The 22,990-nt window shown below is 43.9% G+C and overlaps 1 protein-coding gene across 1 annotated transcript; it reads right to left on the bottom strand.

Annotated features, from left to right (window-relative positions):
- Positions 1–8,468: 8,468 nt before the first annotated feature.
- Positions 8,469–15,075, bottom strand: gja1b (gap junction protein alpha 1b). Its single transcript, XM_061704324.1, has 2 exons — positions 14,952–15,075; positions 8,469–12,026 (listed from the first exon to the last, which is right to left on the bottom strand). Exon 2 carries the CDS (start codon positions 12,008–12,010, stop codon positions 10,841–10,843), a length of 1,170 nt encoding a protein of 389 aa, XP_061560308.1. The 5' UTR covers positions 12,011–12,026; positions 14,952–15,075; the 3' UTR covers positions 8,469–10,840.
- Positions 15,076–22,990: the final 7,915 nt, after the last annotated feature.

Below are 22,990 nucleotides of genomic sequence, written 5' to 3'. Positions count from 1 at the left end.
GGCATGACAAGTTATTCAAAGTGTCCAATGGGGGTATTGAAAGCAGTTTTCCATTAGTCCCCCTCTCTAATGCGGATGAGATGGTAAGCGTTGCACAGGTCCAATCTGGTGACTATCTGGGCGTCGCAGAGGGGTTCAAATAAAGGGTCAATGAGGGGCAGTGGGTATTTATTTTTCATTTTGATGTCGTTGAGTCCACGGAAGTCGATGCAGGGGAAAAGAGTGGTATCTTTCTTTTCGACAAAGGAGAAGCCAGCCCCCAAGGGGTGAAGAAGAGGGCTGGATGCGTCCAGAAGCAAGGGAGTCACGAATATAGTCTTCCATAGCCTTCTTCTCAGGGCGGGAAAGGTTGAAGAGGCGACAGGAGCGGAGAGAGGGGCTCCGGCAGGAGGTCGATAGCGCAGTCATAGGGGCGGTGAGGGGGTAGTGAGATGGCAAGGTCTTTACTGAAAAATGGAGGGAGGTCGTGGTATTCTTCCGAAACCGAGGAGAGATCGACAGGTGTGGCAGGTGATTGAGGTTTGCTGGAGGGCGGAACGGCCAAGAGAAGACAATGGGAATGACAGAAGTGACTCCACCCAGTGATAGACATTTGGGTCCAATCGATGGGGGGGTTGTGTTTTTGGAGCCAGGGGATACCGAGGACTAATGGGGTCTCAGGGAAGGAATGACAAATAATTGGATGGTTTCTCAGTGATTACCTGAAATGAGTCGTGTGAACCAAGCCGTTTGTTGAGTGACAGGGGAGATGAGTCATCCGTCCAGGGCAGTGACTTTCTTAGGGACCAAAAGGGGTTCGAGGGGTAGCCGGAGTTGACACGCCAAGCGCTCGTGAGTAACTGAATGAGGAACCACTTGAACGATTCTGTGAAAAAGAAGAATGATTCGGTGAACAAATCTTTTGAATGCATCTTTTTAACAAACGGATTCTAGTGGGCGGCACGGTGGACGACTGGTTAGACCGTCTGCCTCACAGTTCTGAGGACCCGGGTTCAATCCCCGGCCCCGCCTGTGTGGAGTTTGCATGTTCTCCCCGTCCCTGCGTGGGTTTTCTCCGGGCACTCCGGTTTCCTCCCATATCACAAAAACATGCATGGTAGGTTAATTGATGACTCTAAATTGCCCGTAGGTGTGAATGTGAGTGCAAATGGTTGTTTTGTTTATATGTGCCCTGCGATTGGCTGGCAACCAGTTCAGGGTGTACCCTGCCTCCTGCCCGATGATAGCTGTGATAGGCTGCAGCACTCCCGCGACCCTTGTGAGGATAAGTGGCTCAGAAAATGGATGGATGGATGGATGATTCTCGTGATTCAGTACACTCTAACACATCACTCTAACAGTACAATATGTAATTCGAACAGGATTCGAATATATAAACAAGAAATACCCACATGCACAAACAACAACAAACGGGCACTAATGAGGGAAGTGAATAACCTTTCATACAGACATTCACCAAATTTCTGCATCACTGATATAACAGTACAGCAGGCATTTACAAAGAGCTGTGTGTTTTTACACAGTAACAAGGCATCCGTTAATCTGATAATTAGATGCGATGACAAAAATTAGGTGCCACAACAAGGAAAAAAGACGGTGGCAGTCGTTGCTGCTCACGACTCACTGCCAATTGGCTCACTGCTTATGTCACAGTGTTGCGCAACATCTCGCCATTAATTTGCTACAATACTGTTCACTTTGCTCATTCTGCTTCTTTGTCATGCGTTTGTGTAGCCCACTGCCGTCACATAACTGGAGGTGGAGCAAACATGGAGTAGATAATCCATTACAATTTACCGTTTAGGTTGAGGAAGAACCAAACCGAATGTCTCAAAAAATATTCTAGAGCAGTGGTCCACAACCTTTTTTGTACCAGGTAAGTTTCATGCATAAACATTTTCCAGACCAGGTAGTGGTTTGGAAGTTCCAAAAACGAAAAACCTTTGTCAGTTCATCGTATGTAGTCTGCAACAATCACACTTTTTATCGGGCAATTACAATGATTCGACAGTATAATATCAAGTCACCATAATGCAGACTCAGTGGGAGCCCTGGGAAAAGGTAAATGCTCTTTTAAATACGTTTATCTACCTAAGGTACTGAGAGCACTCTAACACTGTCTCCTCGTTCACCTACTGATGACGCAGAATCAGAGCAACTGGGGGTTCAGTATCTTGCTCCAAGATACTTGGACATGGTCACGGGGGCCAAGCATCGAACCCACAAACTTTCGGAATTCAGTCTCTTCTGCAATCCCTGCTACTATGTCAAAATCTAAAAACAAACAAACAAACAAACCAATAAATAAATAAATCCCTGTGTTCACTCTCTGTGTCCATATCAGTTTGGCTTTAAAGCATATTCTGACATGCATATTATCTGACAACTTGAAAACAGTGTTCACTTTCCCTTGAAGGGAGGGATCATGTTTATTGAGCGGGTTAAAAATGTCACACAGGTAAACAAGTTTCAAGAAGATCAGTGTTGCTGAAAAACTGCCAGTTCTGACTGTTTTTCCAGAATAAATCTCTGCAGGGACTCCCTTAACTTAAAAACTCTATTAACCAGCAATTTTCCTCTTGAAGGTAATCTAACTTCTGGGTACAAGATAAGGTGTCAATGTTCAGCATTCATCTCTTTACAAAGCTACTCAAACCTATGTGAATTAAGGGAATATACTTTGTCTGTTTTTATTTAGTTCTCCCTTTTCATTTAGCCATTCTCAGTTCTTCTTTTCCTTTCGGCTTGTCCCTTTAGGGGTCGCCACAGCGCGTCATACTTTTCCATGTAAGCCTATCTCCTGCATCCTCCTCTCGAACACCAACTGCCCTCATGTCTTCCCTCATGACATCCATCAATTTTATCCAACCTGGTCACTCTGAAAGCGAACCTCAACATCTTAATTTCCGCCACCTCCAACTCTGCTTCCTGTTGTCTCTTCAGTGCCACTGTCTCTAATCCGTACATCATGGCTGGCCTCACCATCCATCCATTTTCTGAGCCGCTTATCCTCACAAGGGTCAAATAATGCATCTGTGGTACTTTTTCTAGGCATGAAACCATACTGCTGCTCGCAAATACTAATTTCTGTCCTGAGTCTACTCTTTCCCATAACATCATTGTGTGGCTCATCAACTTTATTCCTCGATATTTCCCACAGCTTTGCACATCACCCTTGTTCTTAAAAATGGGCACCAGCACACTTTTCCTCCATTCCTCAGGCATTTTCTCACGTGCTAGAATTCTATTGAACAAGCTGGTCAAAAACTTCAGAGCCACCTCTCCTAGATGCTTTGCATACCTCCAGAGGAATGTCATCAGGACCAACTGCCTTTCCATTTTTCATCCTCTTTAATGCCTTTCTAACTTCCCCCTTACTAATCATTGCCACTTCCCGGTCCACCACACTTGCCTCTTCTACTCTCCCTTCTCTCTCATTTTCCACTTCTTCTTAGACAACCTTTTTCCTTGTATGATTTCCTCTACTGTGAGGTTCCACCACCAAGTCTCCTTCTCTCCTTTCCTGCCAGAAGATACACCAAGTACTCTCCTGCCCGCCTCTCTGATCACATTGGCTGGAGTGGTCCAGTCTTCTGGAAGCTCCTCCTGTATACCGAGAGCCTGTCTCACCTCTTCCCGAAAAGCTGCACAACACTTGTCCTGTCTCAGCTTCCACCACATGGTTCTTTGCTCTGCCTTTGTCTTCCTAATCTTCCTCCCCACCACCAGAGTCGTCTTACACACCACCAGAGTCATCTTACACACCACCATTTTATGCTGTCGAGCCACACTCTCCTCTACCACTACCTCACAGTCAGTAACCTCCTTCAGATTACACCGTTTGCACAAAATGTAATCCACCTGCGTGCCTCTACCTCCGCTCTTGTAGGTCACCCTATTTTTCTGCCTCTTCGGGAAAAAGGTGTTTACTACAGCCATTTGCATCCTTTTTGCAAAGTCTTCCACAATCTGTCCCTCCAAGTTCCTTTCCTGGATGCCTCACTTACCCATCACTTCTTCATCACCCCTATTTCCTTCACCAACATGTCCATTACAATCTGCACCAATCACGACTATCTCCCTGTCTGGGATGCTCAGAACTACGTACTTCATCAAGCTCCTTCCAGAATTTCTCTTTCACCTCTACGTCACATCCTACCTGTGGGGCATAGCCACTAATCACATTATACATACTACCCTCAATTATATTATACATACTACCCTCAATTTGAAGTTTCAGCCTCATCCCTCGATCTGATACTCTTTTCACATCCAAGACATTCTTAGCCAACTCTTCTTTTAAAATAACCCCGACTCCATTTCTCTTACCATCTACACGATGGTAAAATAATTTAAACCCTGCCCCTAAACTTCTAGCCTTAGTGCCTTTCCACCTGGTCTCCTGGACACACAATACGTCAACCTTTCTCCTAATCATCATGTCAACCAACTCCCAAGATTTTCCTGTCATAGTCCCAACATTCAAAGTCCCCACATTCAGTTCTAGGCTCTGTGCTTTCCTCTTCTCTTTCTGCCGAAGAACCCACTTTCCACCTCTTCTTCGACTTCGACCCACATTAGCTGAATTTCCACCGGCGGCCTGCAGTTTGATGGCGCCTGTGGCGGACGTTGTTAACCTGGGCCACGACCCATCCGGTATGGAATTCTTTGGATGAACGCTCATATTTTTTTGGCAAATTTTTAAGCCGGATGCCCTTCCTGACGCAACCCTCTGCATTTATCCGGGCTTCGGCCTACAGTTTGCACTGGCTTGTGTCCCCCATAGGGCTACATTTAGTCTTTCTCAGTTTATTGTCATATTGTTAGTGCTCCCGTTGGGAGGAGGAACCAGGTACAGTTATGAAAGAGCACAGTTCAAGCAAAGGACTTGGTTACAATCCCATTCGGCCAGTGTTCCCTGAGGTGATAGAAATTTTGTCGTTGGATGCGAGAGAGGGACTTAGTGCTGAATTTGAAGCTTATTGGCTTTATTGGGGTCATCAGGTGGGTACCCTCCTTTACTTGTGTTTCAAAGATTAGCCCACAACACCTCCAAAAGGCTCATCGGCAAAAACCGGCGTCGAGGTGGGAAAAGGGGACAACTGTCCAGGGTCCCTGAGCATTTGTGGGCCCCCAGGCTGTCCAGCAGGCCTCCCCCTCCACCCTCTATTGACAAATACATTCTCAGAGATAAGAACCGTTACCCTTACCCACCGTTGATAAATACTTTCTGGAAGGAAACACCAATGAAGGTGTAGAAGCATCTCCAGGATGAAAAAATGGACAGCACCCGATTTAAAGCATCTGAATACGCTGATTTTTTTTCTGTCAATATGGGGTGCTGTTTGTACATTAATGAGGGGGGGAAAGGATTTTAAATGATTTTAGCAAATGGCTGCAAAAAACAAAGAGTGAAAATTTTAAGGGGGTCTGAATACATTCCATACCCACAGTGTGTGTGTGTGTGTGTGTATACACTAACGGTTGTATATATATACACTAACGGTTGTATGTAAAATGTGTGTGTGTGTGTGTGTGTGTATGTGTGTGTATGTGTGTGTATGTGTGTGTATGTGTGTGTGTGTGGAGTGATGTAACGCATTTCGCTTTACTCCATAAATCCGCCATTTTCAGTAACGAGCGAAGTCCCAGGAAAGTAATTAGACTACAGTTACTTCTTCTATCTAACAATAGTTACTTTTGCATCATCAGTGTCTCTCACCAAATAGTAATTTGTAGCTGGTCATTAAAACAAAGAGCAGACTAAATGTGTAGAAGCATTTAACCGAGACCACTCTTTTTTGCCAACGAATAGAAGAAAGCGATTGGGATACACTTGTTGATTCTAGTTGATTCTCCTCAGAACTGTGAGGCAGATGTGCTAACAAGTCACCCACCGTGCCGCCATGTTTGATTGTTGTTACGTTTTTATTTGCACCTTAAGAATACAGTTTTACTTTGTTGGTTAATTATTCATACCGAGTGCGTGATCATCAATTAAAATACTTATCTTAAATAATATTTACAATGAAAAGTGAGAACTCTCAACTTTGTGTGTGAGCTTGTTGAACGCGCTTGCACGGCTGACGTCACGTAGTAAGAAAAAAAGTTTTCTCGCTCTTTGCATCAAAATTACTGTAGTGGGAGCAATAGTGTGCGTGTTTGTGTGTGTCACTCACTTTCACGTTTATGTACACGCATGCACAAAGGCACGCACACGCACACACACAGTTGCTTTCATGGACCACAATCGGCAGTGTACTGACAATGGTGTGCTTGTTTACATTTAGGAACTTACTGAGTTGTGTTGGCATGTCAAGTCTGCACTAAGTTGCTGATTTAATGTGGCTTCAACTACACTAATATTTAAGCTATTGCTTCATGTTGATGACATTCTGTAACTTGTGTGGCGTACATTACCAAGTAATGGGTGCGGTTAAGCTAATGCTTTTTTTGTACTGTGGATAAGTGATAGTCCTTGCCACTTGGCAGCTGCCGAAAGTAACTAAAAAGTTACTTTTTTCTAACTTAGTTACTTTTGATCCGTAAAGTGACCAAGTTACTTTTTCAAGGTTAACTGTGGCAACACTGTGTGTGTGTGTGTGTGTGTGTGTGTGTGTGTGTGTGTGTGTGTGTGAGTGCATGTGCGCGTGCGTGTAACTAATACATCACAGTTCGATGGCCTATTTCAAGCCAATATGGACTATTTCGGGCTGACACTTTGACTTTGTCACAGGGATGACATTGCAGAAATCAACATTAGTGATGACCCTTTGATTTATTGGAGCGCTGGGAAAGCTTCCAGTTCGTTTCTGGGAAAGTCTGTGAGAATGATGGAATTTGGTGGTTCCTTACGTGTCCAGTCACACTGACTATGAATATTTTTCAATGTCTTAACTAAAGCGAACCAAAACTAACATCCACCACCATCTTAGAAGTTTACACATTTAATTGAATAGAGGTGAACGTTCCGTCTTGAATGAGCTGTAATAATGATATAACATGTCTAGTGTTGACGTGTGTGTAAAATGTATTGTTAGGCCTATTTATTGAAGACATTATTCGTGACATGTCACTGATGGTATCGTGGTACATTCGCCTGACTTCGGTGCAGGCAGCGTGGGTTCAGTTCCCACTCAGTGACGGTGTGAATGTGAGTCTGAATGGTTGTGTGTCTCTACCATATACACTATGTGCCCTGCGACTGACTAGCGACCAGTTCAGGGTGTAGTCTGCCTTTCGCCCAAAGTAAGCTGGGATAGGCTCCAGCACCATGTGAGCCTGAATAGGATAAGTTGGTGTCGATGGAATGGATGGCTTATTATTGACAATTTAAAATCCCCATTTGCCCCTCTACCTTTCTAACTCTGATACATATGGTCTTCATGCTGTAGCTCCAGTCTGAAAAACATGTGGTTTGATTTAGTGCTGTGGAAAGATTAAATGGGGAACTTGGAGAAGTGACAAAGAGCTGTGTCCTTTCTTGTTCTCAATTTTTTAACTACATCTCTCGGAAGCTTTTATCAAAGCTAGAGTAATGCTCAGGGCTGAATACCTGAAGCCTTATTGTGCTCCTTTTTGTGGACCATGACTTGGTTTATGTGGTGTTCGGCAGCCTTGCCAGACTTATTTGGATAGTTTCCTCTGTTTTTAGGATATGACGCAATATCTCTATTAACGTTAGTAACAATAAAATAAAATGAAAAAAATAATAATTGAGAGACGTGGTGGTGTATGAATGTCAGGAAAGATGCAATACTGATAATGTTCTTCATAGATATGGCAAAAAAAGTAAGTTGTAATGAAGGTAGAATGTCAGCACAAAGGAACAGTGTTTTCAAGTTGAGCATGGGAAATGTATCTTAAATAAAACAAGTATTTTACTGCTGTTGACAAGTTGTACTATTTAATGAAATGGCGCAAGAGCAGGCTAGCATGAAGTCAGTCAGCATATGCCAGTTAGAGGAAATAATTTAAGTCAATGACGTCAAATGAACCACCAATGTGCAATTCACTGCAATTAGAAAACGGACACCTGACCCTGGCTCGAAGTTTTGTTCATGCAGTCCCAACACGTACGTTTTTACGTAACAGGAGACATAAAATCCATTTTAAATACTGATGTCTAACAAGTGCAAATGAAGGCTTCAACTCATGTTGCGCTCTTGGTTTCATTCCATCCATCCATTTTCGATGCTGCCTCTCCTCAAAGTACAGCTGAAGGTTCCGTGTCAATGCCAAGACTGTCCGTGAACCAAAAATAGTGCATGAACCGAGGCAAAATTTTGTTCTGTTTATGTTCATTGATCGGTGCGTTCATGAACCGAGGTTCCATGCTGTATTATAACAAATGGAAAAAAATAACTTTTTTAGTATGTGATTGATAACCAACCAACAGGGCACCTGGTGTCCACTAAAAGATGGCTTAGACAGCAAAATGAAAAACAATAAGACAATCAATCAGATAATTAAGAATGCAGAAACATTTATTGGTTAGAATATTTTTCACAGATACAATGAATGAGTGTTTGCTTTGCTATCATGCACTTATACTGTACATGGACTAGCATTGTCTGAACTACTGTAACAAATGACTATTGCTCCTCTTCTGTCAGTGGATTATTAACAGCTGGCCAGAACAAATAAACTAGATGTCGGATGTCTCATATTATGAACTGTAGTGATTTCTGTTTTATAAATTAAATTAGGAACATTTATAAAAGTGAACTCTTCTCATGTTGTGGATGCATCATATTAACATATATTTACCTACAGTAGATCTCAGTGCAAATACCGTTGTAGCAGAAAGATCCATAACATGTAAGTACCGACAGAATGATGCATTGACTTATTTGTAAAGCACAAATTGAGATTCTAATGTTTTGTAGTTGTGGAGCTACATTGACATGCATTTTAATATAACTGACTAAATATTAGTCTAGCTCTATAACAAGTCTTCTAAAAACTCACATTTTCATTGTGACAGTTAGCTTGATTTACACTACTAACTACTCCTCAAGCAGCAACGCTGACGGCGAGACGAAAAACGCTAACAAAATCATTCACTCAAATATGTAAGAAAAAAAATATTTCTAATGTCTCCCTACCTCCCACAAAATATGAAAAAGGAATCAGTGACTTTACCAACCGATACAACTCACATATGAGCACTGCTGTCACAACAGCCTGAGCTGTCAATCCTGCCACTCATTCCTTTAAGAAAAGACAGATAAATCCACAGAATGAAACACCACATAAATTCAAAGTTTATCAGGACAAAAAAAAACAAAAAAAAACAATCCAGACTAACTGTGGAAATGGCCAATAAATATACAGCTTGCGGGGATTCGAAGTACAACCCCAATTCCAATGAAGTTGGTGTAAAATGAGGACTATGAGTAAGAAATACTGAATAGTAGTCAATTCTTTATCTGAGCGGTAGGTTTCCATCTGATCCCAAACAATAAATATTCAACAATTTCCCCAAAACCCTGTTTTGCAATTTTTTTGCCAAGATACGCGCAGACGAGGAGCCAAGTGCCTAACATTTGTCATATGATTGCTTGCTGTTAATGGGAAAATACAGGGCATTTACAGTACATTGGGCTTTTTCAATGTCTACATTTCCACTCTTAATCATCTCATGTTTGGAAAACATGATTATATCTGAATGAGGCTTTATCAATTAGCAGTAATAAAGTAATCGTCTGAGAAGTCAGGCTGTTATAACGGTGAAACATAACATTCAGAACTCACTATCGTTGTGAGTCCACCAAGCAGAACAGGTTTTTCAGTTTGGTACACTTTCAAAGTCGTAAGGAATGCCAATATTACAATTGTATGGTTAAACTGAAGAAAGAGATTTTTATGTTTTGTTTTTTTTTTGAGGGGGGGGGGGGGGGAGTGCGTCATATTGAGATCTCAATTACTGTTACCCAGGGCACCGTAAGGGGGAGAAAAGTCATGACGATTCTAAGGGCCAGTGACTGACAGGGACTGACTTCATTTTACAGTACTGGAGTGGCCCAAACTGATATTTTTTTCATGCAGCCCCAAATTCCTGGTGATGTCATGTTGCTAACATACTAATGCACTTGATCGCCCCCCCAAAAACTACTATTAGGTTTGTGGACAGACCACAGTGGTAAATAATGGTGCAGTGTTGATTGGTTGATGGAGAATTTTCACCTTCAGCATGAATAGAATGGGAAGAGCATTGTGATATTGCATGTTTTGTAAATGCCATTTTTTTTAGTGTGGATTCGAATGGATTTAAAAGTTTGTATTTCTCGGTTACAGAAAATGTTAAGAGCCATCAAGTCCTTATTCTTGTTTGAATTTGTCACATTGCGCTGGTATGATTTTTATGCTATTTACCTGGCATCATCATCATCCCGCCTATTAAAATCATAGCTTACTATACAGTACTTAACCATACCACAGTGAATCAAACTGAGCTGTTCTGCATGGTGGAAACATGGCTGACAAACCTTGGTCACTACTGGTATAAAATGCAATAACTACAGTTTCTTTCATATAAAATATAAAGTTAAGCCAAGTAAATCATATTGACCACCGTGTTCCACTGATCTCAGGCTCACCTCCGCCTTTCACCCATTTCTACGGGTGCGCTCTGTTAAGGCTAGGTTAGGTGACATAAGCATATGGTATGTCATCAAAAACTATTTGCAACGTGTACCTTTTGACAGTGTTACGTAACAAGTTTTAATGTCTCCTGATGAACTACGAGTCTCTATGACATGGACAGTAACCGAGGTTAGCCCCAACTGCTGTTTAAACCTAAGTGATTGCTTCCTGATTCTCAGGCCGCCAGCCAGGTTTACACATCCAGGTCGTCTGGCCTAGCTCGGCTGCTCATCCGGCTACTAGCCCGGCTGCAGGGCCTGGCGTCCATTAGTGCCAGAGGTTGCATCTCGTGTCCTGCTGATGAGGACAGTTTCTTATGCTCGTGGGTTTCGTCGGGGAAGTCAAAGGCTTGTGCATGGGAGTTTGAAATAGTGCTCCCTCCTCCTCCAATCTGGCCGAGGCGGTTCTGCTCTGTGGAATAGTTGGCCCAGTTCTGCTCATGGGCCTGTTTGTTAAAATTACGACACGAGCCTGTCCCCCTCTCTCCGGTGGCTAACTTGTAACCTGGGGGCGACATCGGTGAGAGTGGGGCAGTAGGGGAAGAGCAGCCGTTATAGTAAGCATACTTGGTAGTGGAGAGTTCCTTGGGGGTTGGACTCAAAGTGCCCCCACTAGGGTAGAGAGTTGGCTGCTGTTGGCCCTTCACACGATCTTTGATCCTCTTGAAAAACACATAGAAGAGTTCGATGACGTTAAGCAACAGGGATACCAGTGAAACCACCAGCATGAAGATAATGAAGACGGTCTTTTCTGTGGGACGGGACAGGAAACAGTCCACCCTATGTGGGCACGGAGACCTCTCACATGTATAGACCGCTGACAGGCTGAAGCCATAAATGTACCACTGGATCACAAGAAAGCCCACTTCAAACATGGACTTAAAAAAAATGCTGACTATATAGGTTCTGAGCAGTGCCCCCTTCATCTTTACTTTGCCATGCTCATCAATACCATACTTGAGCTTTTTCATTTCAATTTTCTTCAGAGGGAGTTCAACATCACCCCCGTCATTTTGTACAACTTTGAGCACTTCCTCCTTCCTGTTCAGTTTCTGTTCCTTCCTGTTCAGATAAAAGACATGAGCCAGATAAAGTAGTGTAGGGGTTGATACGAAGATGATCTGGAGGACCCAGAATCTGACGTGTGAGATGGGGAAGGATTTATCATAGCAGACGTTCTCGCAACCAGGCTGTTGGGTGTTACATTTGAAGGCAGACTGCTCATCTCCCCAGGCAGATTCTACTGCTGTGCCCAGGACCAGGATTCTGAAGATGAAGAGGACAGATAGCCAGACCTTCCCCCCAGCAGTGGAGTAGGCCTGGACCTTATCCAACAAACGACCAAGAGCACTCCAATCGCCCATCCTCAAGGAGCCTTCGCTGGAAAAATAAAACAAATCAACATGTAAGAATATGACAAATCAAGACACATTTTGCATGGTAACTAATCATCAAGCACGCTTCGTTGTACACATATGTGCTTGAGAGACCTCTTTAGGCTCAAGTACAAGAATCCAAAACAGTGGAACTTCTCGAGGCAAACACCCATCATGTCATACAAATCACAATCTGACCAAGACTTTATGGAAATGCTTCTCGAGGCACAGACACCGTAACATCACATTGCATCTAATGATTATCTCTGCATGTTTTGTTTTTCATTTCGCTTTTTGTGTGTTTTTCTTCTACAAAGGAAGGATGAGCCTCAACAAGAGCTGTTAAGAGAATATTTTACGAAGAGAAAAAGAAGAAGAATATAAACTGAAGGCTACAGTCCATGTACACTGGACTCCTTTTAACCATCAACTGTGTGAGAACTTTGTCTGCTATAAGTGGAGCATGAAAAAGGAAAAGGAAAACTCCAATTTTGACTACTCTTGTCACTACTTTGGACTTGATGTGGTAGCTACAACACCAAGTGTTTCCGTTGTACCGTCTGTATATTGTTGGAGTTTATTGGTCCTCATGAAACAAGCACACAGTCTAATTCAGTTGCCGAGTCCAGACACAGGAAACACATTTTGGTCACTCAGAGCAACACAATCTTGTAAATTTGAGAAAGTATGCCACAATCTAACACCCAATGTGACTCGTTAAGTGAGACATTACATAAGTGCAGAAAGTTTAACTAAGCCTTGGATTAGAGACATACCCATGAATCATGGCATCAAGATTAGCTTTGATACACAGTTTGAAAATATACTGTACAATTAACTTTGGATTATTCCAAAGCAAACTGGTTGGAACTCTTGAATAAAAACATTTCAGTCACATGAAGGGTTTTATCTTAAGTATTTCCCTGCTGCAATCTTTTACAGCAAACCCTTGAGCCAGTGTCAAGTGAGAATGCATGTAAACAAAATGGTTTTGATCATTTTCAAAACCTATAATTTGTATACTGTATATTGTTGCCGTTACCGCCCACCACTTGTATGTTCATTGTATAGAGTTGAAGCTATGCGCTCTTTCGAATGCGCCAGGAACAAGCACAAATGAGATGTAGCAGACATGAAGCTTCAGTGAACACCCCGAAAAGAAATCTGCCAAATAACAGTGTGTGTGTGTGTCCCCCGCCACGTTCTCCATCAAGATGTCGCACGAATAAAGCTGCTCAGTTATGAGGATGTGAAGCCAATGTAACATTGTAAAGTGTGTGTGGAGCAGACCGGAAAACCCTGCTGGGAGCTTCTTTCCACACTGCTCATACTGTCTGTTGACAGCTTAGTGCTGACCATTGGGACAACTCAGTCTGAAGGCAAGTGCAATCTGTACATTTGACTTGCAACTTATATAGAGTCACGTGGAATTGGCAGATTTCAATGATCTTAACCTTGATGACCAAATGTAGCCGAATGTTTTTAGACTGTGAGAGGACGTTCGGGAGAATTCACCAAAGCTCGGAGAGAGGATGCAAACGTCACGCAGAAAGGCCATTCTGCGTTCCCATTGAAATGGCCTGTAAATGATGTGAACTTAACCGCAATTGTGCTGAAAAACATTGCTGAAATACGTCTAGTGGCATTATAGCATATCCTGAATACATTGAAAGCAATAATTATGTCCGCAAAGCACTAAGAGCTGCGTACTTTGACACATTTTCATTCATTTTTAACCCGAGTGACACCAGTGACATGCAGGACAACTTTTTTAAAAGGAAGGATACTGAAAAAGTCAATATTTCAAGCCATGAATATTAAGAATGATAGGAACACTATCAACAAAAAGTTAAGGTTTGAAGGCTTTGAATCTGTTTTAAGAAATAGTGAGAGGAATAAACGCTGCTTTGTGCCACTTACCAGTCTTTTGGGTCCAGTATTTTGCAATATTTTTGTTGTGTCATTAAATAGCATTCTCGCATACTTTTTTGGGGGTGGGGGTCAAGCACAAATGTAGCAAATATTATTTTTTTTTTTTCTTGTGACATACGGTAGACTTTCATATCACCGTGGCCAGGCATCTTAAATCATTTATTGTAGAAATAGAGCGCCCACGCGTCTGTTCTTTCAGTCACTGGCGCAAGAATCAGTCATAGACTGTACTGTGTATTCCTACTTTTAAGACAATAACTGGTTTTGGTGACTGAATTAAATAAAAATAGTTGTTGTTTTTGTCCTTTGACCGAATTGGGATATATACCCTCATAAGGTGGTTGTTCATCTTGATCCATTTCTGATGCCACATGTGCCCAAAGTGATTTTATGACAAGACAAAGCACCTTATCCCGCAACCTCGATGCTTGTGGGGGTCATATGCTCAATCATGCCAAGTGACATTAAAAACAAGAAATCATTTTGTAATTATTAGACACAAGGGATTCCCGCCAATTTCTCCATGAGTGGCTTTAGCGGTAAATGATTGAGACAGCACAGACCAATCCAACACAATGCCTGCCCCACACAGCAGATGGGCAGAAGACTCAGGATATGCATGGAAAAAAAACAAGTCCCGGTTTGAGGTTTCCTGCTATTCCGCAGCAGCGGAACAATCTTTTTTTAGATGGTTTCACAGCTGTAAAGTGACTGGGACAGGAGTCTTTCGTGAAATCAAATGATTGACTCAAAGGTTCAGTGGTCTACAGTTAAAGTTAAAGTGGCCTCACCCCAAAACAAAAAAAAAACAAATAAAAAAGACGAAGGGAAGATTACAGTTTTTCTGAGAAGAAAATCCAAGGGTATATTTCTATTACTATTGTTAATAATTACCCAAATTCATGTGGTCAGAAAGTGCAGCTCTCTGTTTGCGCGTCTACACATTATTTAGAGGCTAGTTTTGAATGAAGTAGAGTGTTTGAAGCTTGAAACTTACCTGGAAAGTTACAGGGAGGAAAACAGTGAGCCCGGCGGGACTCGTTCCGTTAAGTTAATTGGAAATCACTCTCCAGAGAGGTCGACATCCAAGTTTGGGACCAGACGAGAAACTGAGCCCAACTTATCAAACTTCCCTTATAAGTGTCCCGTCAGAGGAGGGAGTGACCTGACCTTGACGTCAAGACCCCAAGCCCCTCTCGCTCCCGATGAGGATGGGGGGGGGGGGGGGGGGGGGGGGGGGGCGACGACACACTTTTACTTTAGGTAGGCCAACTCAGGAAAAGGTTCAAATTATTTGAATGAACTAATAAGCGTGTGACTTATTAAACTTTACAAAATATTAAAAAATAAAAATTAAAAAAAAAAATGTATCAACCATTTTCTCATTTTCTCAAAACTAATTAAATCCATCGTAATCAGGCACGTCTTTATCAAAACACGTCCAGATGTGTACGGACACATTAACAATCAAATTTAAGTAGTCCCGAAATTCAATTTTGATCGCTATTGGTCAAGAGTTTGCGCAGGACCTCATACGTTTGTAATGGTATCGACAAAAAAAAAAATGGATTTTTATATTTTTCTTATTTTTCTCTCGCGTTTCAAGCGAATTCGTCAGCTAAAACGCGAAATATTTCCACTCTCGTTTCGACAAACACGAATTTTAAACTGATCATTGTTTCGTTCCAAGCTTAGCTGTTGTTTCATTTCAAAAAGCCCTACCATAATGAATAGTGTTAAAAGTCTTCTTTCAAAGCACTCAGTAAGAACAAACTGTCTTCAAAATCTGCGCGTAAAACAAACTTTTCATTGGAAAAAAAAGTTTCTCTGTTTTCCGTAAACTGTTCTTGTTTTGATTTGCTTGTATATACCACCACCTAGTGGCTGAATTAATACATTGCAGATGCAACGGTACGCGTACTCTTGACTGTAGCGCAATACTCTATGTACTATTGTATGGTTTATGTTATGGACTTATGACTTACTCACTTTATCTGTGATGAATTTTCATCCAGCCAAACAATTCAGTGATTTATCATGCAAAATTGACACGCAACTATACTATACAATTAAAAATGTAATCATTCATCTCGGTAAACGTTTTTATTTAAATGTCATTGTAGTAATGCATCCATCTGAGAGTAAATAGCTAAATAGCTTTCTTCTGTCCTCATAATAGGGTCGCAGGTGGCCTGGAAGTCGGGGTACCCGGAGAAATCCCGCGTAAGCACTGGAGAACATACAAACGCCACACGGGAAGGCCGCTCAGAATTTGGAACACAAGGGGACGACGTTGTAAGAACTGTTATTAAGTGCGTGTCTGCATAAATAAATGACATGAGGAAAAATATGTCTGCAATCAATCAAGTTTTTTTTTTTTTTTTTTTGCAATTTTATTTATTTATTTTTAAATGATCGACATATTTTAGTCGGGGGTGTGAGCACATCTGCCTCACATTTCTGACGGTTCAAATCCCGGCCCCGCCTGTGAGGAGTTCTCCCCGTGCCTGTGGGGGCACTCCGGTTTCCTCCCACATCCCAAAAACATGCATGGTAGGTTGATTGAAGACTAAATTGAACCGTTGATGTGAATGTTTGTTTGGTTTCTATGTGCCCTGCGATTGGCTGGCGACCAGTTCCTCTCGCCCGAAGATCGCTGCGATAGCCTCCACCCTAGTGAGGATAAACAGTACAGAAAATGGATGGATACCAGTGACATGCGCTCAGGGTAGGCAAGTCAGGCAGAGCCTCACTGCCCCCTGGTGGTCTTTCCTTTCCACTGCATGGGAATCGTAAATAAAACCTTACGATTACATCAAAAATGTAGTTCTATGTCCATGCTTTCCATCGATTTTCTTTTTCAATCCAGTAATTTCAATGATTTCATCATTAAAATAGCTGAATTTTCATATTTCCTGTTCAAATGCATACGAAGCGCAATTACGCGTCACGCACACATCCATTCAGGCGGGCTGCGATTGGTCCGTGGCTTCGCACAAGAGACATTGGTGTTTCCTCATTACATCGCCAATAATATACGTTTTATCACACATCTACTGCACTTATTGACATCTAACAGACTGTCTAATATATTTAATGAAAGTGTGTGACATATAGTCTTTCTTATCGTCAGTGCCTCACCAATCATGAACCTCACCGCACGTCACTGATTAGATACATATTTTAGTACAAACACACGTGTATTTATGAATGTGTGTATTTATATATATATACAGTATCTAAGTGCACACACGCGCACGCACACACATAGACATACACACACATATATACAAAAATTCCCCCAATTTGATGGCAGCATAACCAAAAACAAAAAACAAAAATGTGAATACATATGTTGACAGAAACTTCCAAGAAGTTGTTGTTGGAGTCCGGTCACAAAGAGAAAGGAAGGTGAGAGAAGGAGAGAAAGGCGAGAGGCCTGAAAGAAAAAAAAAATCCAGTTGTGAAAAGCAGCTCCAATAGTGACACCCTGGTTCCACTGGAGACAGACCATGAGATCTCTGATTCCTCAAGTGATGAGGAAAATACTGAGCACACAGTGGGGTACTTTGTAGTAGTGAACTTCAAAACTAAATCTGGAAGTTACAACTGCATTGGTCAGCAGCAGAAGGTGGATGGTGACGACCTAGAGGCCTATTTAAGATGGGGACCGGTGATGTGTTCCAACTACAGGGGGATCACACTCCTCAACCTCCTCGGTAAGGTCTATTGGAGGTTTCTGAAGAGGAGGGTCCGTCTGGAAGTCGATTCTCAGATTCAGGAGGTGCAGTGTGGTTTTCGTCCTGGCTGTGGAATCCTTGGACCAGCTCTACACCCTCAGAAGTGTCCTCAAGGGTGCATGGGAGTTCATCCAACCAGTCTACATGTGTTATGTGGACTTGGAGAAGGCTTTCGACTGCGTTCCCCGGGGAGTGCTGTGGATGGTGCTCCGGGAATATGGGGTACCAGACTAATAAGGGCTGGCTGTAGGATATGTGTCAGAATTTGAACCGCATTGCCATCAATAAGTGGAATATGTTTCCAGTGAGAGTTGGACTCCGCCAAAGCTTCCCTATGTCACTGATCCTGTTCATTACCTTTATGGACATAATTTCTTGGCACAGCTGAGTTGTTGAGAGGGTCCGGTTTTGTGGCCTCAGCATTGCATCTCTGCTTTTTGCAGATGATGTGGTTCTGATGGCTTCATCGAGCTGTGACCTTCAACTCTGGAGAGCTGCGCAGCCGAGTGTGAAGCGGCTGGGATGAAAATCAGCACCTCTCAATCTGAGACCATGGTCCTCAGTTGGAAAAGGGTGGAGTGCCCTCTTCGGGCCGAGGAAGAGATCCTGCCCCAAGTGGGGGAGTTCCAGTATCTCGGGGTCTTGTTCACGGGTGAGGGAAAACTGGAGCGGGAGATCGACAGATGGATCGGTGCGGCGTCTGCAGTGATTCGGATTCTGTATTGGTCTGTCATGGTGATGAAGGAGCTGAGGCAAAAGGCAAAGCTCTCAATTCACCAGTCGATCTACGTTCCTACCCTAACCTTGGTCACGAGCTGTGGGTCGTGAACAAGAGGAAGATTACGGATCCAAGCAGCTAAAATGAGTTTCCTCTGCAGGGTATCCGGGCTCTCCCATAGAGATATGGTGAGAAGCTCGGTCATCCAGGAGGGGCTCAGAGTTGAGCCGTTGCTCCTCCGCATCGAGATGAGCCAGATGTGGCTCCGGCTTCCGGTTAGGATGCCCCCCAGACGCCACCCTGGCGAGGTGTTCCGGGCACGCCACACACCGGACGACCCCGGACATCCTGGAGAGACTATGTCCCTCGGCTGGGAATGCCTCGGGATCCCCCCGGAAGAGCTGAACGAAGCTGAACAGGAAAGTGTGGGCTTCCCTGTTTAAGCTGCTGCCCCGGTGACCTGACCTCGGATAAGCGGAAGAATATGGATGGCAAAGGGGCAGGTGCTTGAGCACCACCTAGTGGCTATGTGTGCACATGCCTGATAACAATCATAGATTTTTATTTTTTCAAATACCACAAAGTCTGTGCGGACCAGCTCGCTCCAGTCTTCACACAGATCTTCAAGAGATCTCTGGAACTATGCGAAGTACCATCCTGTTTCAAACGCTCCACCATCATCCCAGTCCCCAAGAAACCTGCAATCTCGGGTCTGAATGACGACAGGCCTGTCGCTTTGACATCTGTGGTCATGAAGTCCTTTGAACGCCTCGTGCTGGACCACCTCAAGAACGTCACAGGTCCCCTGCTGGACCCCCTGCAGTTTGCCTACCGAGCAAATATGGTCTGAGGATGATGCAGTCAACATGGGAGTGCACTTCATCCTAGAACACTTCAACAGCGCGGGGATCCTGTTTGTGGACTTGTTTGTGGACTTGTGGACAGCTCTGCGTTCAATACCATCCTCCCCGAACTCCTCTTCTCCAAGCTTTCCAGCTCAGCGTCTCGCCTGCTATCTGCCAGTGGATTTGTAGCTTCCTGACGGGCAGGACACAGCAGGTTAGGCTGGGGGACACCACCTCATCTAGACCCACCACCAGCACCGGGGCGCCCCAAGGATGTGTCCTCTCTCCGCTGCTCTTCTCTCTCTACACGAACGACTGCACCTCAACTCACCCGGCTGTCAAACTCCTGAAGTTTGCAGACGACACCACAGTTATCGGCCTCATCAAAGACGGTGACGAGTCTGGGTAATGACAGGAAGTGGAGCGGCTGGAGCTGTGGTGCGGCCGACACTACCTGGAGCTGAACACACTCAAGAATGTAGAGATGATCATGGACTTCAGGAGGCATCCTTCGCCACAGCTGCCCCTCACGCTGTCCAACTGCCCTGTGTCAACTATCGAGACCTTCAAGTTCCTGGGAATTACAGTCTCTCAGGACCTGAATTGGGAGATCAACATCAACTCCCTCCTCAAAAAGGCCCAGCAGAGGATATACTTCCTGTGGCTTTTGAGGAAGCACGGCCTGCCACAGGAGCTGTTGAGGCAGATTCTCTACAGCAGTCATCGAATCAGTCCTGTGTTCTTCCATCACAGTCTAGTTTGGTGCTGCAACAAAAAAGGACAAACTGTAACTACAACGGACAATCAAAACTGCTGAAAAGATTGTCGGTACCCCCCTACCCACCCTTGAGGACTTGCACGCTGCCAGAACTAAGACAAGAGCATGGAAAATCCTCTTGGACCCTCCACATCCCTGGTCACCACCTCTTCCAGCTCCTTCCCTCAGGTAGGCGCTACCGAACAATGCAAACTAAAACTAGCAGACATTCCAACAATTTCTTCCCGCTTGCCATTAACTTCTGAAACAGTTAATTCCATTGTAACATGCTGCCAATTTTGTCTTGAGTTTCTAGTCACATTTCTGTCGGGTCAATTATACCTTTCTCGTGCAGTCACTGTAGTAGTCTCGCCACGCTGCACTATTTGCATATCTGTTGTTGACCAATACTGACCGCTCATGTGCCTGAGTAGTATCTGCAACATTTACACAATCGACGTTGTCCCAGATTAACGCACTATGAGTCACTTTAAACTGTATACATTTCTTGAAGTCTCTGCACCCTTTGCACAATTGTCATTGTACCGGACTATTGTTCTATGACAAACATTCATTTCAAACTGCTCTAATTGCTAGAGGACTCTTTTTGCACAATTGTCAAAAAATATATATATATTTATATATATCCATCCATTTTCTGAGCCGCTTCTCCTCACTCGGGTCGCGGACGTGCTGGAGCCTATCCCAGCTATCATCGGGCAGGAGGCGGGGTACACCCTGAACTGGTTGCCAGCCAATCGCAGGGCACATACAAACAAACAACATTCACACCTACGGGCAATTTAGAGTCCCCAATTCATGCATGTTTTTGGGATATGGGAGGAAACCGGAGCGCCCGGAGAAAACCCACCCACGCATATATATATATATATATATATATATATATATATATATATATTTTTTTTTTTTTTTTTTTTTTTTTTTTTTTTAATATATATATATATATATATATATATTATATATAGTTTTTAAATATTTATATTTATATATTTTATATATATATATATAAATTAATTGTACTGGCATTACCACATTCCTGGCAACCCTTTACTGCTCAGTGACTGTTTTTTTTTTATGTCTTTATGTCTCAAAAGTATTCTCTGTCAATTGACTGTCTGTTGTCGCACTCGAGTGACTCCAACTACCAGAGACAAATTCCTTGTGTGTTTTTAAAATACTTGGCAAAGAAAGATGTTTCTGATTCTGATTCTGTCACCTTCTTACATGAGTGCACACTTGAACTTGAGCCTTGAGAAAATAGTGGTGTGCAATACCACATATTTTGGTATCAATGTGATATCAAGTAAATACTGGGCCAGTATTGACGATACAGTATTGACGATACTGGTACCGATGCTTTCAATGCTTAAGGTAGATGCATCATAGAATTGCTAAATCTCAATTAATTTGCATTACCTTTAAGTGTTTTTGTGACATTTTAAGTGTTTTTGTGACATTTTCTTTTCATTATTATTAAATTGTTAAACCCCAGGACAGAATTAGTTTTGGTAATTCCAATACTTTATTATTGGACCCCTTATGATGACGACAAACAATGGGCTTGGTTTTCCCTTGCCCGGACGCGGGTCACCGGGGCCCCCCCACTGGAGCCAGGCCTGGTTGGTGGGACTTGAAGGTGAACGCCTGCACCCATGGGGCCCGGTTAGGCACAGCCCAAAAGGGCCCCATGGGCTCACCACCTGTGGGAGGGGCCATAGGGGTCAGGTGCAGTGTGAGCTGGGAGGTGGCCGAAGGCAGGGACATTGGCGATCCGATCCCCGGCTACAGAAGCTGGCTCTAGGGACGTGGAATGTCACCTCTCTGCCAGGGAAGGAGCCCAAGCTGGTGTGTGAGGTTGAGAAGTTCCGACGAGATATAGTCGGACTCGCCTCCACGGACAGCTTGGGCAATGATACCAGTCCTCTCGGGAGGGGTTGGACTCTCTTCCACTCTGGAGTTTCCCACGGTGAGAGGCGCCGAGTAGGTGTGGGTATACTTATTGCCTCCTCGGCTTGGCGCCTGTACATTGTTGTTCACCCCAGTGGACGAGAGGGTAGCCTCCCTCCGCCTTCGGGTGGGGGGACGGGTCTTGACTGTTGTTTGTGCCTATGCACCAAACAGCAGTTCAGAGTACCCACCCTTTTTGGAATCCTTGGAGGGGGTGCTGGAGAGCGCTCCCGCTGGGGACTCCATCGTTCTGCTGGGGGACTTCAATGCTCACGTGGGCAATGACAGTGAGACCTGGAAGGACGTGATTGGGAGGAACGGTCCCCCCGATCAGAACCCGAGCGGCGTTCTGTTATTAGACTTCTGTGCTCGTCACGGATTGTCCATAACGAACACCATGTTCAAGCATAAGGGTGTCCACACGTGCACTTGGCACCAGGACACCCTAGGTCGCAGTTCAATGATCAACTTTGTGGTCGTGTCAACGGACTTGCGGCTGCATCTCTTGGACACTCGGGTGAAGAGAGGGGCGGAGCTGTCAACTGATCACCACCTAGTGGTGAGTTGGCTCCAATGGTGGGGGAAGATGCCGGTCCGACGTGGCAGGCCAGAACGTATTGTGAGGGTCTGCTGGGAACGTATGGCAGAATCCCCTGTCAGAAGGAGTTTCAACTCCCACCTCCGACAGAACTTTGCTCATGTTCCGGGGTAGGCGGGGGACATCGAGTCCAAGTGGACGATGTTCCGCGCCTCCATTGCTGAGGCGGCCGACCGGAGCTGTGGCCGTAAGGTGGTTATCGTGGCGGCATTCCCCGAACCCGTTGGTGGACACCAACGGTGAGGGATGCCGTCAAGCTGAAGGAGTCCTATCGGGCCTTTTTGGCCTGTGGGACTCTTGAAGCAGTTGATGGGTACTGGCTGGCCAAGCGGAATGCAGCTCTGGTGGTCGCTGAAGCAAAAACTTCTGGTATGGGATAAGTTCGGTGAGGCCATGGAGAAAGACTTCCG

This window comes from Phycodurus eques, chromosome 18, assembly GCF_024500275.1.
Source record: "Phycodurus eques isolate BA_2022a chromosome 18, UOR_Pequ_1.1, whole genome shotgun sequence".
Lineage (NCBI taxonomy): Eukaryota > Metazoa > Chordata > Actinopteri > Syngnathiformes > Syngnathidae > Phycodurus > Phycodurus eques.
The sequence above is the reverse complement of the archived record's forward strand: the minus strand, read 5'-3'. Positions and strand labels throughout refer to the sequence as shown.

Bases quoted from the DNA above. Each gene is read 5' to 3' on its own strand.
- gja1b (XM_061704324.1), bottom strand. From the start codon at position 12,010: ATGGGCGATTGGAGTGCTCTTGGTCGTTTGTTGGATAAGGTCCAGGCC.